Source organism: Lasioglossum baleicum, chromosome 20 (genome assembly GCF_051020765.1).
Source record: "Lasioglossum baleicum chromosome 20, iyLasBale1, whole genome shotgun sequence".
In the NCBI taxonomy this organism is placed as follows: domain Eukaryota; kingdom Metazoa; phylum Arthropoda; class Insecta; order Hymenoptera; family Halictidae; genus Lasioglossum; species Lasioglossum baleicum.
Genome location: NC_134948.1, coordinates 5314406 through 5331843, shown reverse-complemented (window position 1 = coordinate 5331843; position 17438 = coordinate 5314406). Strand labels below are relative to the sequence as shown.

The 17438-nt window shown below is 48.6% G+C and overlaps 2 protein-coding genes and 1 non-coding gene across 11 annotated transcripts in view; 1 reads left to right on the top strand and 2 right to left on the bottom strand.

Moving 5' to 3' along the window:
* LOC143218949 (cytospin-A) overlaps positions 1–13720 on the bottom strand; it is a 26407-nt gene extending 12687 nt beyond the window's left edge. For 2 of the 6 annotated variants that reach the window (XM_076444596.1, XM_076444597.1), the window contains exons 1-3: positions 9078–9569; positions 6585–6679; positions 4172–4318 (exon numbers count right to left, since the gene is read on the bottom strand). In XM_076444596.1, coding sequence (XP_076300711.1) covers positions 4172–4318; positions 6585–6679; positions 9078–9137 — 302 coding nt within the window. In that variant the 5' untranslated portion in view covers positions 9138–9569. Of the gene's footprint in view, positions 1–4171; positions 4319–6584; positions 6680–9077; positions 9570–9778; positions 10005–10832; positions 10967–11378; positions 11668–12252; positions 12493–13161; positions 13353–13579 lie in introns of those variants that run through there. The other 4 variants (XM_076444599.1, XM_076444598.1, XM_076444600.1 and 1 more) reach the window with 4 other exon arrangements.
* On the bottom strand, positions 5581–5652 carry Trnac-gca (transfer RNA cysteine (anticodon GCA)). The gene has a single exon. It is a non-coding gene; the product is annotated as a tRNA-Cys (tRNA).
* LOC143218952 (uncharacterized) lies at positions 12578–17438 on the top strand. Of its 4 annotated transcripts, XM_076444626.1 has the most exons (6): positions 12578–12675; positions 12746–12938; positions 13339–13775; positions 14105–14432; positions 14808–15410; positions 15547–17438. In XM_076444626.1, exons 3-6 carry the CDS (start codon positions 13381–13383, stop codon positions 17080–17082), a joined length of 2862 nt encoding a protein of 953 aa, XP_076300741.1. In that variant the 5' UTR covers positions 12578–12675; positions 12746–12938; positions 13339–13380; the 3' UTR covers positions 17083–17438. The 4 variants fall into 4 exon arrangements, with proteins under 4 accessions (XP_076300741.1, XP_076300740.1, XP_076300744.1 ...); XM_076444625.1 differs by having other exon boundaries at positions 12630–12938; XM_076444629.1 differs by having other exon boundaries at positions 12630–12938; positions 13251–13775.

The following is a 17438-nucleotide window of genomic DNA, read 5'->3' as shown; positions in this document are numbered from 1 at the left end:
AGAACCGGTTCAGGGGTTTTTGGGTCGTAAAATCGGACTCTGGAATTACTTATTTGCAAGAATGAGAACTGCGGTTGAACCCATTTTGTGGTTGAAAATTTTTGAATAAACTCCACCTATTTCATAGGAATACTGCGCGACGTTTCTCGTCATCGGGAGTATCTTTGGACCGGAGGCCGGCGCGGTTCAACGTCGGTGAAAAAATAAGACCGTGGTCTAAATGCGCGCTCCGGCGGATAACGAGTCCGAAATATCGTCGAAACCGACCCGCCCGGGACAAGACCCGGGATCATAGGGCTCTCTGTTCATAATGGAGTCATTGTACTGGGTGTTGCGAAAGTCCCCGGCCGCGGCGTGCTCCTCTTTTTCTCGTTGTTTCGATGATTCATCGCGGCCAGCCTAAAAACGAGAACTGTTAGAATAGCGTCTCTCTGTTCCAGCCAGAAGACCGATGCAGATTAGGTGGACGAGGAAGAGGGTTACCTTTGTGACCGGTTGGGGTCAGGGACCCGGGGTCTAACTGGACAAGGTCGCCACTCTCCGACAAGAGAGCTTGTGAGCTCAGATCAGTGGAAGCTGATTAGCCGAGTTATGGGATTCGCTGCACAGCTTTCCGTTTTACAAATGAAATGATTAGCAGTAAGAGACTTTAAAGAAGAAAGATCTTGAACTAGTAGACAACTGCAACTCGTACACACACACACAGCAAGTCATTCCCGAGTCTTCTGGTCACGAGTCCGAGTGTATTCTTGGTTCGGTAATCAGCATTCAAGGCGGACCGTCTCGCTGTCCCATCAAATCACTCTACTACAGATCCCCTAATTGTCCGGAGCAGTGTATGATTACGTTAGTATTTTCTGTGTGCGCGCTCGTTCGCGGCTCGAACGCCGGATAAATATCAATGGCGGTGTAGACGCGTAGACTGATCGATGCATGCAACTATTTATGTCTGACCGGCGTTATTCATACCTCGATTAATATTCCACGCGGCTATCTATGCAATAGTCGTGCGCGAGCCTGCTGCTGCGTTCTCAGACTCGTTTCAACCGTTCCTCCTCTAAAGAAGTCGTCCTACCTTCATCAATGATCACAAGATAGCTAAATATCTAGGCAAGCATATATGTATTTAGGCGTCTTTAAGACGCCTTTGTGCTATCTGAGTAGGTAACTAATACTTATTGGCAACATTCTACACAATGAACAATCAATGCAAAGTACACTCAGAAAGCAGATGTACCAGCGGTGAAAATCAAAGACATAGCTTCGTGGACAGTGGGAGCTTCTCTATTGGCAGGACTCCAACAGAGCCACTCAGAGATCACCGTCCCCGAATGAATGAAAGCACGTTAAGAAGTCAGACGAGCATCGTGTCGAGCATTGGTCGGAGTCCGGGCTGGAAGGCCTTTGAATAAGGGCAAAGTCAATTGAGAGTTGGTCGCGAGCACCAGAGAAAATAGGGATTAAAAGAACGGGGCAGCATGACGTCAGCCGAGTCGTTCGAGCGCAGCGACTCACGGTCTCTCGGCCGATTAACGCTGCTTTATTAATGTATCTAGCCTCCGGAACGCGACGAAAACTTCTTCCGCGGTTTATTTGCGCAAACGATCGTCGTTTGCACTGTGACTCACGTCGAGGCAAACGCCGATTAGAGAGCCCTCCTTCAAAACAGAAGTTACGATATCTTATTGTTAGTTGAACTTCTGCGAAACGCTGTCGAAGTCTATCGACACTCGGCAGATTAGGAATGATTTAGGTTCGAATTTCTCGGCGGATTCCTTCGCAGAAATCCTTTATCCGAAACCGCGCACGACACACCTGGCGATAACCGTATCTTCTTCTCTGTCGGAGATAATGGCGGTCGTGTGCTTCCAGAGAGTTTCCCGAGGTCTCTAGACCCGGATAAGTCGGTCCGAATGTTCGACGGTCACGACACCGCGGCGAAAGTGTATTCTGGCGTCAGCCTTGATCCCATTCACAGCCTCTTCGCACTCTATTTTAATAACTCCTCTTCTCCCTGTACTCTTCTCTCTGTCCCGATATTTCTGTGGGACGATGCCGTGCGCTTTTCGCACGGTTTCATCGGTGCCGGCTATTAGGCTCGCGAACGCTTAGCCGCTAATAGTCCATTAGATCTGACGATACTTGTTCAATTTACCGAGCGCGGATACACTTTATCTCACGGTTAGAAGAGCGATGGGAACACCTAGAAAAACGAGACTTCGTAACACACTGCTCGACTGAAAATATTTAAAAATATTTTCTTGTCTTACAGCGGGAAGTCTGCCCTTTACAATGACTATTGAAAAAGTGATCTACGATTTTTTTGTACAAAGTTATAGCGGGTCAAAAATCAGATCCTTGGAGCAGTGTGTTGCCGAAGACGAGAAGCTGGAAGTTGATGGCGTCAGCCAACGGGGAGTCGTGTCCCATAAGGATCGTGACAGCGTGAGCGACGGGATGGCACGGATCACAATTCGGTGGCGGCTCGCGGACGGTCGCCTGTGGAGCCGTTCCAAGACAGTTCCAAACGGAGTTAGCGCGGCGCATCGGGTCGCTCATTGACTTCTGATTCACTGGGTATGTAGGTCGTTCGACGCCGCGCCGCGGCCGAGTGCCGGTCTCATTGTCAGAGTGGGTCGTCGGTCTACTCGGTCTGGCGAGAGAGCGGTCGCCAACACTCCGGGCTCCGCGAGAACCGGCGTGCTCGACCTCTAATTAAGTAACAAGAAGAGCAGACGTCGTTAAGCCGAGGAGACACGTGCGCGCTATGCGGACACAGAAACGCGTAGTTGCCGAGTCCCCGAGACAACTTGCATCCTATCTGATCCTGATCATCTTTGGTCCCGGGCTCACGCCAGGAACCTAAACGTTCAACGACGAAAAATCTTGTGTGCTACTTTGAAGGGTGAACCTGCAGAACAACTGCCTATCCACCGATTTCGATGATCTTTCGATTTGCTATAAATAATTGAGTAGATGACATTCAAAATTTCTCCTATTTCACTGATTGAGATTGAATGAAAGCGGCGGTCTCCGCAGGTTTACCTTTTGAAGATCACCGAGTCCTCACTGTTTAGAACCAGTATACAGACTCCGCCACCTTCCAAGCTCCGAAGAAGAGCTTCTCTGGGTCCCTACAACAGGAGAGGCAAAGCTGAGAGATCAGAGGAGAAGAAATTGTGATGCAGACGAAGAAGATGGTGAAACCTCGATCAGGTAGCGTTCGCGTAAAGATTGCTGCGCGCTTATCAATGAAGCATTACATCAGCTCGAGGTAATACAGCCTTAGCTCGCAGCGTTAGTTAGATTAACGAGCAACGAATCGGTGGATGAAGTCACCGGGACATATCTCTCCCCGCCGACCAATTGACGTCGTTTAATCCATTTGGTCGTTGGTTCGCGACGGTTAGGTGGTTTTTCGAGGAGACTGGCCCGCTCGGAAGGGAGATGTCTCGTTCGCGATGAGACTCGTGGAAGACCGCCCCGATAGAATCCTACTGTGAACGCTGCTGGGGAGAAAGTGGTTGGTGCACGGGGCTTCGAAACGCGCAATACTAGACTTCCACTTTTCTAGGTCGAGCGAATCTAGAAAATGCAACGGATGACCGGCGCGAGAGAGCTTGTAATTAACGGTGGCAGTAATTGGGTACGGTTGCGACTGGTCGGGCGTCTTCCTCGGCGACAGAATACTTGTCTCTCGGCGCAGTGAGAATTTCATTCCCTTTCTTCTTTCTTTATTTAGACTGCGGATCTTTATGCATTTATGGCTGCTGAAAAATTTTCAAAAAATGCCAGAATACATCCTTCGACAGAATTTAGTCAAATTTTGATGTATTTCAGATCTACAAAGCCACTGAAAATAATATTTATTTGGTTCCCCGTTCTTAAAAATCGTCTCGAAAAATTGCAAATTGCAAATTGCATAAACTTTTGCAGTCTAATTAGTCTAATTAATAAACCTACAGTTTATTCAGGTGGATTCTTTTTCCAGTGAGAAGACTGCACTGGAAATATTCCCAGAGGTGCCGGCGGGATTCGAACCCGCGACAACGGTAGAATTTCATTCTTGTTTTCGTTTCTTCGAGCCATTCGTGAGGATCGAACTGGTGTGCATTTTCCTGGAGAAACGTGATCGCGTCATTCTGCCAAATACGAGCGGCGTTCGACTCACCTTATTAGCGGGTCCCCTATCCTCGGCAGGTGTCCGTCGCTAGCATGCTTCGCTTTCCTGCTCGCTGGCCTTTTCGGGCTGAAAAGCGACGTGATCGCGTCCCTTTTTCTCCCAGCACCGGACGCCGGCCTTGATTCCGACTTGGATCTGAAATCCACAGCGAGACAGATCACCGTTAGCCGCTGTTCGATAGAAATCTTGGGACTCGTGGCCGGCTCAAGGCCACGCCACGCTTTTGCTCTGGTATGCGCACCTGAGCTACTACAATACGCGATCGTTGAATAGTCGCCGGGATATGGCTTGTGCCGCTTGCAATTATTTGCACAATTGGCGTTAACGCAATTAATACTGCAGGCGCAGTTGAAATGATAAATGCGATGAATTATTGCACAGCAGGTATGGATGAATCATCGTGGTAGGTATAATTGAATTATAAAGATCTCGTAAGACAGTGATCGTAATAAAAATAGCGAGCTAATATTGGTACGAATGCTGCGATGGATTGCATGGGCAGTATAGTAGGCGCGGTATAGTATCGTATTGCGTAACATCGCCGGGCGAAGACGTAACGCGGAAGATAAAGCGGTTGTAAATAACGTAACACCGTAGCGAACATAGTAGCTGGAGCGACGGGTTTCAAATCTCTCAACAAAGAAAACGATTTGCATTTTTACTCCGCTGTTTACTGGCTGTCTCGACGGCCATTGTGAAAAATCATCGTACGAGTAACACATAGTAAGGGGCTGCGTTGAATATTCATGAGCCACGGAGAACAACGTCGTCAGATTCTCGGGGAAAAACTGCGACGCGAATAACCAGACACTGTGCGCGGCGCAAGATTGTTCGCCGCGTAGGCGGGTCAACCTTTTTACTCAGGCGTCGAGCCGGTTGCATAAGTCAAGGGGCGCTTGGTAACGCACCGTTCCTTATGCATCGAATTCGACGAGTTCTCTCGTGCTCTGACAACTAGCAGCAGCAGCGTTAAAACCGGTGACGATAGTTGCTCGTTGTACTGGATTCACGGCGAGCGTGCGTTCGGAAACGTGGAACACCAGTTTTAACGGTTTTATCGCGGCGAACGATTGCGATATAAATTGAGAAGCTTGATGAGGTCAGCGTAACAGCTGACCGCTGGTCAATGCCCTCTGTCATTCGATCCGTCTACTACTGACGATCTCGTAAATCGGATCGATTTCACGTCGCAAATAGCGTAGATAATATTCTCAATATTCTACGAATGTACTGCTTTTCACTAAAAAGAAAGAAAAAATTCATTTTAGTCTATCCAATTAATCCCCCACTTTAATTCCACTGTTCCTATAGCAAGCTACAGAACGTGCACAATTTTCAATCGATATGTCCGACGATAATCAGCGAATTTCATAGAGAAAAATGTAGGAAAAAAAATTAGGGGACACCCGGGTTTGAACCGGGGACCTCTCGATCTGCAGTCGAATGCTCTACCACTGAGCTATATCCCCGATGTTCGACTCGTCCCTCAATTTCCATAGCATTCGGCCAATTATTTAACTTTTAACTGAATATTTACTTCGCCGGTGGTCGTTCGAATTTAAATCGTGCATTGATAGAAATCGAAGTTGCTACAGGTACAACGGGAGAGTAAAGGACCGTTTCGCGCGGAGAAAGCGACGCCAATGGCTGTGACAAGGAGATAACGGAATTTCTGGAAAAATAATTGCGCGACCGGTTTCCGAGTACGTGACAAACGAGGCGAACCTTGCTCGAGTAAGCCAATTACGATTGCATTCGCTATCCCGTCTTCGATTCCAGGGAAATTCAAACGTTTCATCGATAACTGTTGTCGCATCGTCAAACGGGGATCGTGGCGCCATCTACCACAAGCTGGCATCTTGTGGTTACATCGAAGTCCTACTTTACCTCATGCGAGGGTAAAACAGAACCTGCACCACGAACGCTGATCGGACAGGAAATTCTGAACACATACACCGACGGTAATACATATCAGGTGTAAAAGTAAATTTTCTTTGTTTTTCTCTAGATTATACGAAGTAATTAATTTCTCTTGCTTGAACAAACATAAGTTCATTACTATGAAGGTTCTGATCCACGCTAAGAAACGAGTTGATCATACGAGATAATAATTTGTCAACAAACTGATCTGCGATACGATCTTTTACGTGTGATTACACAAAAGTGAAATCATGATTGCGACAATGAGATATATAAAAAGTATCCGAACAATTTTGTACGTGTTAAACTCGAATTGTTAGACATCGTTAGCCAACCAAAACAAACAGATGTAAGATAAGTCGTAGATTCCGATTCATAGGGTTTCGCAACGCGTAGGCATCGGAGCGGGAACAAAAAAAAAACAAGAGCGAATAGTCCAGGTGTTCTATTACTCTGTTTACGGGGTAAACGAGTAACTTACCGATTTTTAACGGACTTGTCCGCGATCTGTACTGATCCTGTCGTCCGTTTAGAAGATGTCCGCCCGCCCGATTCCGCGGGCATTCCGCTTCGAGCCTGAAAGAGACAAATTCCAATGGTTAGAAACCGATGTTAACGAAATAGGCGTACGATTATATCGCTGAAATAAATAAGGATCTGCGCGAACGGTACACATGTAGGAGAAGCGACGAAACCGCAACCGTGACATCCTTGAGAGGATATCTTCTTTTACTAGAGCATAATTCGATCTGTTTTTGCGGCTAGAAACGAAACATGCGGCAAATAATTATAGAAACGAAGGACGTCACTCGGAAACGCGAGACTGCGACCGGTGCGTTGCAACGTAGGTGGAGGTGTGCACCTATGCCGGAATCACGGGAATAGACGGAACAGCTAGAAATATATCGTGGACAAGGACAGGGTCCCGCATTTCGGCTGTACGGCCGTACCGTGGATCCTCCTAAAGCGTCCAGTAATTGCCGGATCATTTTAGCGGTGACGGCACACGCTGATGATTCACGAGAATTGAGGAACCGCTCTAAATCTCTCAGCTGCACTGAACACATCCGATCATTATCCCTAACACTGTACCACGGTCGTTCAGGCTTCGGATCGTTCGCGAACGCGGTCTAAGTAATACTGCACGACTGCACACAAAGATGATGGAATTTCAGGTGGCGCGTGATAAGAAACGAATCGGTCGCGATAAGTCCAATACATATATAGATACACGCTCGAGAACATGTCATTCGCAGAGGAGACAGATAACAGTTCCCGCCGAGGTTTTCGGGCGCAACCGGTGCCCTTTCCGAACTATTTTCTCATCGTTAGGATTACAGACGTCGAGCGATTACAGATTGGTCCGGAACTATTCGAGCCCCGGTGCAATTGATTCACCCTCGTCTGTCCCTCGTGTCAACTTCATACGGTTTTCCTGAAATAAGTTCTGTTACTTGTACGTAAATTTGCCCGAAACTTTCATGTTTCTAAGATGTAAATGTTAGCTCATCGATATCAACAAAAAGACATCGAAAAATAACTGTTCACCTTGTTATTTCATCGATCTTTAACCACTGTGTCAATAATTCGACACCGAGGGACAGATTCAGTTCGTGAAATGACCTATTCATACAATTTCGTAATGTTCCCTGGCGAGGACGCGAGCAACATTGTTGGACCAGCGTTTGAATAATTCCAGGCACGAAAAGTGCGGCGATCGTGCTGCAGCAATGCTGAACGAGCGATTTTCAGCGAGGCTCGATCAGAAGGGTACGCGATCCGTATACGTAGTTGTAAAGGTTCATCGAACCCTAGCCCCGCTCGTACGGGTTCTCGGCCAATAATAAAGATGCATGCCCAGTACGTAACTACGTTCTGTACATACGTACGTAAGTACCACCCTGCACTCGTGCCCCGCTCAAACACAGCGCACGCTAAACCACTATACACAAGGTGATACAGAACTCCGTGATGGAAATCAGAATACCATGGGAGACTGCAATTCCGTCTCGGGGCACTGCCCGACCAAATTACAGATTTTAAATGATACACTACCGCGGTCTCCTCGCGGAAGGCCATCCTACGGGCATTGATACAATTTTACTCAAACGAGGCAGTCGATATGTACATGCGTAATTTTTCTAGTCATTAACACGTTCGCACATCATGAACAACACAAGAGAAATTTCTAATCGTTATAGATGTAAAGAAAGTGCAAGGTGTTAAGGACGGTGAAACTCGACATGGATCAAAGCCGTTCCCTCCCCGTGCGTGCGGCAAATGGTTTCGAAAATGATTCTAACGATAGAAAATTTCGTTAACGGTGTGCGCGCGGCGTCGTTATGCTCGGCGAACGTCTCTGTTTTCCGGCAGCAGAGGTGAACGGTTTCCAGCGCACGGTGTGCAGGCCAGGGAAGCGTCGAAGGCAACGGTAATTCATAATCAAACGGGTAAACGAACCGTGCGCTCGCAGAAGAATTAATAAACGTGCGCGTAGAACCGCTCGCGCCTTCGTGCTGCTGCCGTGATACATAACGATACAAGATACATCCACTCCGCGAGGATCTGTGCACGCAGAGCCTGTGCACACCGCGTGCACACACGACCGGTTACTCACGGCTGTTTGCGAGCCGTGCGCTCGCGATGGGAACTGGAATTCCTCCTGGCGCGGATCGTTCCTCGAATCGCGTGCTCTCTTACATAATTGGCGAACTGACAAATTCCCCGATTCCCGAGCACGTGAATTTCGAATGCGACACAGTTCGCTCGCACGTTCGTTACGGAGCAATGCGCACAGCCGGCTTGTTGACACGTTGACTCCCGAGCAATCATCCCCCAAAATCTCAAAAAATCAAAGTAATTAATCATTGTATTTAGAATTGCAGAGTTAAAGGTTCTCGGAGGGATCAATTCTTGAACTGTTTTACATTCTTCAAGCAATTGTATCACGAATAAAATGAATTTTTCAAGATACCCGGAGAATTGTTGCAGCTGTACATATACGATCGACGCGGCAATCAACGTGCCTCTGCATTAATCGAGTCTCCTCCAACGCATGATCCGTCTAGTTGTCCGCCGGGCAGGCAGAGGTATTAACTTTTTTGTCTCCTTCGTAAATAGACCTTGGAGAGAATGGATATATCGCCAGGTGCATTAATTAACCACCGTTCCAGCGACCAGCAGACGAAATTCAAAACGTGTTCTCGTACTCGGGTGAATCGGCTCGCAGACCAGACGGAGACCGCGTAGACGGAATTACAATCGCCGTTAGACGCTTTTCGTTTCTTGCCGCAGGGTGTGGCGGTGATAGACTTTTTCCTTGGCCTACACTTTGTGCTAGGAACACCAATCGGCCTACGTGCTCTTGCACCGTCTCGCTAGGCTAGTCTCTGAACCCTGACAATTTTCTGCGGGTTCTCTTAGGGCGAACAAGAGAGTCTTGTTGACCATCTAGCCACCTATCATGCTATCTGTTAAGTCAGAGCAAAAATTTTTGCCCGAATGTTCGCACCAACATAATAAAATGCTCGCTGAGGACAGAACCGTAGAGTGGTCCTCTAGATTTTCTAATTGATTACAACCGATGAATTTCGAGCAAAGACACGTCTTCCTCCGCGAGCATAGTTTCTCTAGCCTACACAGAACGGGCTCTAAGGATCGAATGGTCGGTCGCACCTGCACATAGGTATCCAATGTTAGACTCCACTGGTCCCCGGTTGGCGAACCGTAAAACGCCTGCACCGCTTTGACCGGACAGCCTCGGTAACGGGCGAAACAGCGAGAACAGACTAGCTAGCGCAAACGAGTGAGCGGTGTTGTCCCGATCCGACTCGACTCGACGCGACTCGATCCGATCCGCGCGATTCGGCAGTTCAATGCGAACTGGCTACGTTCGTGCCATTCCATGGCACATTATCCCGTGAGTGACCTCTCCTGGCCGTCATTCCTTTCTTCCTTCCACCGTCCGCGCGCTCGCTGTTTCGTCGCGTTTAACCCTCCCCACGCTGCCGCCGCGAGAACAGTTTGAAAAACGCATTGCACCCCGGCTGCATTTTCGCGTTTTCTCAAGCTTGGCTCTTGCCGGACCTTCTGCCTATCCCGTTAATGCCCGCGAGTGCACTCTCTTATTTTGAACACGTTCCCTGCCACGGTGGTCATCGAGCACCGTCGTTATTAATTCGCTTAAAAAAGGATTGCCATCAGTAAATGAGGAACTATCGATTCTAATAAGTAGACTGCGGATCTTTATGCAAACTAAAAATGTTCTGCATTTGTTGCGGGAAGCAGGAATAACATAAAAATTCATTTCATCCCTCAATGACTTTGTTATATTATTAAATTTTTCTAATCTTTTACTGTTTTATATTTCTCCCAACAAATTTCTTCATAAATGCATAAAGATCCGCAGTTTACTAATAAGCCAATAACGTTGTATTCTTTTAACTCGCTCCGTGTCACGATAACTTTTTAAAATTGGCGTTAAACAACAGGCAGGGTACCCGTTAAAAAAGAGGGATCGCGACATGCAGGTAGAAGTCTTTACGATCCGCCTTTCGATCCGCGACGACCTTGCTCCGCGGCCAACCTTCCGACCTAATCGCCGTTAATTTGATTTGCCGTTCGCGTTCCATTAGGTAACGAGGGAATCCTCGCCGACTACGTCGCAGAACGTTCAGCCCGCGTTCAGAGAGCACTGTCGCGCTCCAAATACTTGTTGGTGTCTGCCCACCTGACGTGATTATGGCTCGCGGCGTCCCACGTAGATCCAACCGTGGACCACTGTCGGTGGACTTCGATTTTCCATCGTGGGAATCCATGGTTCTGACAGCCGTTGTATGTTTAGTTCCCTTGTCGACGCGATTTCTGCAAAATAAATACTTGGAATTAGCTTAACTCTTTACATTGACCTTGACCTAGCCCTCAATGTCCTTCAGATGTACTTAAAATTGACTGTTTTAATGCAAGTAGTTGATCGAATAAAAAAATCGATTTTTTTCGATATCTCTTTACTTTTCTGTATATTTGACACTGGTACGTTCAGAGAGGCGATGCAAATGATTGAAAGTTCGATTGGAAATCATAGCGGAGACGTTGGAGAGTTCATGATGACGGGAAGAACGAGCCCCGGACAGGAACAAGTGATGCAGTCGAGATTAACGGTATAAACACCTGCGGAGCGTGATTTCTAGAATGCGGCTAGGAACAGCTGGTAATCGGCGGGACGATTCGCGTGGCGAATCGAAGGGACCACGGACAACGTTCTACGGTTACTTACAAAGCGGCGGACTACTCGGCCGGGGCAACGGCACGCGTGCGTGATTTAGCATGAAGAGGAGTCGAACGGTGTTTTCGGAGCTGCTGTCACCATTCGAGGGAAGACGCGGCGGCGCGGACAGAAGCCTCGGAGCAGGCGCTGCGAACGACAGCCGGCGCGAGACTGCCGAAGAACGAACGCATCGTCTTCGACTTGGATGGGCAAAATGGATGGATGGATGGATGGTCGGCGTGGCGAACAGCTATATAATCCATGAGGGACGGCCCCGCGCGCTCGCGCGACGTGTAATCTGAAAATGTAATTTACTGTCACGTTTCGACCTTCGCCTGGCTCGTCGTCCGTACACTCTGATCAAAAAGAAAGGGTCGTTTCTTTACCTGTCCAGCGAGGACAGGCTCGACCAATAAACCCCAATACACTATCGCTGATTATTTTCGACCCTGCCCGACTAGACTACATATGTCGGTCAGCATATGGCATTCGGCATCAGGATAGATAAGATACGCGAACAGTAGCGCATCGACCGAATTATCCCACGAAATTGAACCGCGTCGTTAACACCATGGCGCATTGGTGACATGATTCATCGTGAGCGAAATATCCACTCTAATAATAATGCAACCACTCATGGACACCCACGAACACAATCGTGCCATTGTTAAATCTAGAAATTCATAAGTATCGAATTTCCAGTGTCTCCGATTATAATCGGGAAATGATGTCACGACACGTGTTTTCATTTGTCTGTTACGACGGATCTGGTTCTACTAGCTTTTTTCTATAGTTTGAATTGCTGTATAGCCCTAGGGTAAAGGTACCAGTTACCGGATATTTAGTGACGACTTGAGAACGACTGCAAAAAGTTGATACACACATGCTACGTCGAAGCGTGGATACCATGGGTGGAAGCGGAGGTCCGTCGGGACACGGCAAGCCTTTTCATTCATGTCCGCAGCCTCGAGACGGGGCGAGGGTTTTCCATTAACTGGCCCAGACCTTCCGGTCACTATTTTCTCTGTTCGCGGGTGCAGGTGTGCGTGTGCTGGCAGAAACTAGCCAGCGCATCTCGGCTAATTCGCTAGTCGGTTTTCCTGGCAAACTAGAGCGGCGCGTGCTAAAGATAGGTCGCGGGGATCGGCGGTGTATGCACGTAGTACCGGCGCGGTGCACAAGGGCGACCTTGGCCTTACAAGTTTATATAACGAGGAAGCGAGCGAATCGCCAGCTCAGTCAGAGTCGTCGTTTCGTTTCGATCCACCGATGCGAGACTCGGGCCACGACAGAGCTCGCTGAAACAGTAAGACGCTTCCCAGTGCCCCGATTGGATGATTTTTTCATGTTCTCGTTCCTCGTTCGATGTCCAATAGTACACACCGGCGCGGTGCGCAGGCGACAACGATGAGGATCGCGCCAGATGTCCTGTGAACATAGACACGGTGTACACCGCTGTAACCTGGTATCTTTACCCGACCCTGAACAGTGATATCCCGGTATTGAATGTGAGATAGGTGTCTCGCGAGAAGGATCAACAAGACCGTGTTCCGCTTCATCGCGACCATGGTGAGTGACTGCGAGCGTCGTTTTTGGCGCGTCAAGCACTAAACCATGCTGTTGCACCTCTGCACATTTTAACGACATTTAACGCTGCTGTCATTACGCATAATTTTCTCTCTGGCCCGTAACTAAAAATAATCTAAAAATATGCAGGATAAAGTCGACGCGATAACATTCATTGGGAACGCTAGAAGCTAGTACACGTGAAAACATATAGAGCTCTCTGTACCTATGTATGTCCCCTGCGAGTTCCAAACATGGCACTAACAAGAAGCCAATCGACGCGAGCTGTTTATTAACAAGACTACGCGGCCACAGCGTCGCCCGCGCGCCTCTCGTTCCATGGTGTTTCATCTCGCGGATCGAGAAGAGACTAGATGAGCATTCGTCGCGCGCCTGCCTCCAGGTAACACGGCGGATCTAGAAGAGAGAAACAAAAAAACACACGATGATGCTGCATCTGATTCTGTTCTGGGCGTTGGTCGGCCTAATTGGCCAAGTGCACTGCAAATGCAGCATAGCGCCGATCGCGGACGACGAACGGTCGATCGCCTACGCGTGCACGCACGGCGACCTGAACGACCTCGACGAGATCTCCAGCGACGCGGAATGGATAGAGTTCACGGTGTCGCGGTTCCATTACATACCGGACAACGCGTTCTGGCGGTTCAAGAATCTCCGAAGGCTGTCCTTTTACAACTGCCACGTGGACTTCATCGCTCCCGACGCGTTCGCCGGCCTGAACCGCATTGAATGGTTGATATTCCACGGGACCAAGATCCATGTGGCGCGGTCCGCGTGGTTCCGTCACCTGACCAACCTGAGGAAGCTGGTCCTGGACAGGTACGTTAATCATCTGCAGCTATTTCGCGTCGTTCTCGTAGAACGTTAAGAAAAACACAAATCGGTTGTGTTTACGAAGATTTCTCGGAAGAATCCCGTGGGCCGGAATTTGCATCGCGGATGCGGAAAGAGGCGCAGCGTTTCCTTGTTTGCAGAACCGCGGCGACGCGAAGCGGCGTCGTTGATTCCATAGAAAGTCATAGATTACGTAAAGCCGCATAATCGTCCAAGGGAACGCTATGTCTGCAATCAGAACACCGTTTAAAAATGTTCATAACACCGTCTTGCAATGTATCATAACATCGCCTATACGAATACAAATATTTCAGATGCGGTTTGGTGCACATCGAACCCGACGCCTTCCGGATGTTGCCGCGCCTTGAAACTTTGGGACTGCGCGACAATGATCTAGATTGCTTGGCGACGGAGGATCTAGTCTATTTGAGATCGTTGAGGAGCGTCCGCATCGACGGGAACCCTTGGCTGTGCGAGTGCCGACAGAGACTCGACAAATACTTCCGGGAGAGGTCCATTAGCTTGGAAACGGACTGCTCTAGAGAGGTTCACCTGTGCAGGCGATACCAATGCATGACCCAAATTGGATTCCCCATACTGCCCACCACCTTCACCACCCATAATCTGAATACATACAATAGGGTAAGTGTCCTTCATCATAGCCTCCAGACGGATGCCTGCTTTCCTGTAATTAATATGGGTTTACTCCTAGTAATTAAGCGACCAATCAAATTAGAATTCGAATCCTAGGAGATTCAAATCCATAATATGGTAGTGTTAACGTACTCACAAGTTGTCCCTCGAGACGGGACAGGGCCAAAGGGTGTCCCTGCTCGCAGCCAATGGCTAGGCCGCGACGTCACACGCTTCAGCCAATAATTCGGCTAGAACCGTATGTCCGAGTGGAATAACCCAATCGGATGGCTTGCTGCCGCATTTCTTTCGAATTCCTGCCAGGAGACAACTTGTAAGCCACTAACAGTACGTAGCCCCTAATGGCGGCAACCATGCTTGCAGGAATGGACGTCGGTGCGCGGGAACGAGTTCCAGACGAGCGTGTTCACGTCGCTGGACCGTCTTCCGGATAAGACCAGTTGGATCGAGATTTCCGGTCTGACGATCGACAAGCTGCCTCGTTATGGTTTCTTCCGGTTCGGAAATAGCTTGAGGAGCCTGGACCTGAGAGACTGTCACATCCGCGAGATCGAGGACGGAGCTTTCGCAGGGTTGCACAGGCTGCAACGACTCTCGCTGGTCGGCAACCATCTCCGACTGATTGGCGTCGTATGGTTCCGCGATCTCCTCAACCTGCAACAGTTGATCCTTCAGAATAACGAGATCGAACAGATCGATAGGACCGCGCTGTGGCGAGTGGGCAATAGTTTGAGACACCTCGATCTCCGAAACAATAGGTTACGTTGCATCGCCGTCGAGGAGCTGGCCGAATTGAAGAAACTCGAACGTTTCGATGCGACCGGAAATCCGTGGCTGTGCAGCTGCCGCAGCAACCTTCAAAGTTTCCTCACGCAACGGACTGTTGGATTCGAGATCGACGCGGGTCGATGCTACGAGAACGAGAACGATATTCCGGAGGCTGCCGGGGGGTGGCGCCAGCACCAGGTACAATGTGGAGAACATTTGTAAAATGCAATTCTTTACTGTATAGATCGAATCCAAAGCCTATTATCAATAAGAAAAAAAAAGAATAAATTAACAGAGTTGAGAATGTTTAATTATAAGATTGTTTCTTCAACAGACCACTTCGGATACATCAATTACAACCGGAAAAGTTCACTGGACCTCCTACGAAGATAGCGTTATGCATTCTAATCTGACGATCGTCAGGCCTCGTCCGCCGCCCCCGTCCACAGAAATCCCTGTGGCTACACCTCCATCGGTTATCTATACCGGACGATGCTACCCCGAGAAAGGCCACGACGGATCCAGAGCGATCTACACCTGTCGAGCGATCACCTCGATGGAAGAGCTGACCGTGATACCGGTAACGGTCCACTCGATTCGCGTGATACTATCGAAAATCAAAAAGGTTCCGGGGGATGCTTTCGACCGGTTCGATGGTTACCTATCGAAGCTCGAGCTACGCGACTGTGGTATCGAGAAGATCAACCCTCGGGCCTTCCTCAAGCTCTACAATCTCGAGTATCTGTCGCTGAGGAACAACCAGCTAGATGCAGTGACCGAAGACACGCTACGGGGCCTGTCGAATCTCAGACACCTCGATCTGTCGCACAACAATATTTACAGGATAGAAAACGGCGCGTTCGACAACGTGCCGTACCTGAACAGCCTCGACGTGTCCGAGAACTCGATGAACTGCATCGGCGTCGAATATATAGCTAAACGGTTGCGATACCTGTCCTCGTTGAACGTAGCCAATAATCCTTGGAGCTGTCTCTGCGGGATCAAATTGACGGAATTCCTAGACGCACGCGGAATCCGTTACGACAAACATTCGTTGGTCTTGAGGGAGGACTGTTACGCGACGGATATTCCCGCTGTAACCAGCGCACCGCCGCCAACGCCAATTCCCGTACCCGTCTGGAACGAGACCGTGGAAGGAACCTGCGTTACCGTCGATGATAAGGCAGGTATCCGTTACCGATGCATCGGCGCAAACTTGCCGATGCTGCAGTCATTGCCGGCGGAGGTCGTTGCGATCGAATTCCACGAAGGACACCTGCCGCGTTTACCGGCAGAATGTCTCTCGAAATTCCACAATCTTCGAGAACTTGTAATTACGAATTCAGGTCTGACCACCATCGAACAAGGCGCGTTCGATGGTGTAAACAGACTGCAGAATCTAACGATTCAGGACAATCCGCTGGAAATGATCGGATCCTCGTGGCTCCCGCTCGAGAATCTCGAGAGGCTGGATCTGCGCGGCAATTCGATTAAATATGTCGCTCCAGGAGCATTCCGTAGGTTGACTAGACTCGAATATTTGAACTTGGAGGGAAACGACCTGAAATGCATATTCACTAGCGATTTGAACGAGATGCCGGAAGTCTACATCGTCGAGTTCTCTGGAAATCCCCTAAAGTGGAGGTGCAGGGTGGAGTTGGAACAGTTTCTGGAAGCTCGGAAGATACGTTTCGTACGAATCGAGAATTCTTGCGAGGGAAAGAAGCTTGTGAGGAATCTCTTGCTTCAGAACAAGACCGATGGCTCGTTCGATTGCCCGTCCGATTGTTCGCCAGCCGATCAACCACGGTTTCATCGTTTTCTCGTTCCCTTTTTAGCTTTATCGCTGATGGCGGCGCGGTTCTATTGACCACGTGACCGATCACCGTTACTTAATCACAAGTACAATAATCTACAAATGTGTTCATTGATATTTTTTTATATTTATTGGATACTTATCAGCGTGACATTAGGGCGGAGCTTTAGTAACGCACATAACGTAGCCGCTGATTCGACGGGGACAAGTGTGGAACTTGTTCCGAAGAAACGAAACTTTTTATTAATATATCCGTTCTACGTGTACGCCATACTTGTACATTCAATAGACTAATTTATCCTTCCAGGAATAATGTTAACATTCGGTTGTGTAATTATCTCGAATCGCGCTAGAATAATTGTGATTGATAGAAGCTGCGCAAATAAAGAAATACATAGCATAACTGAAAA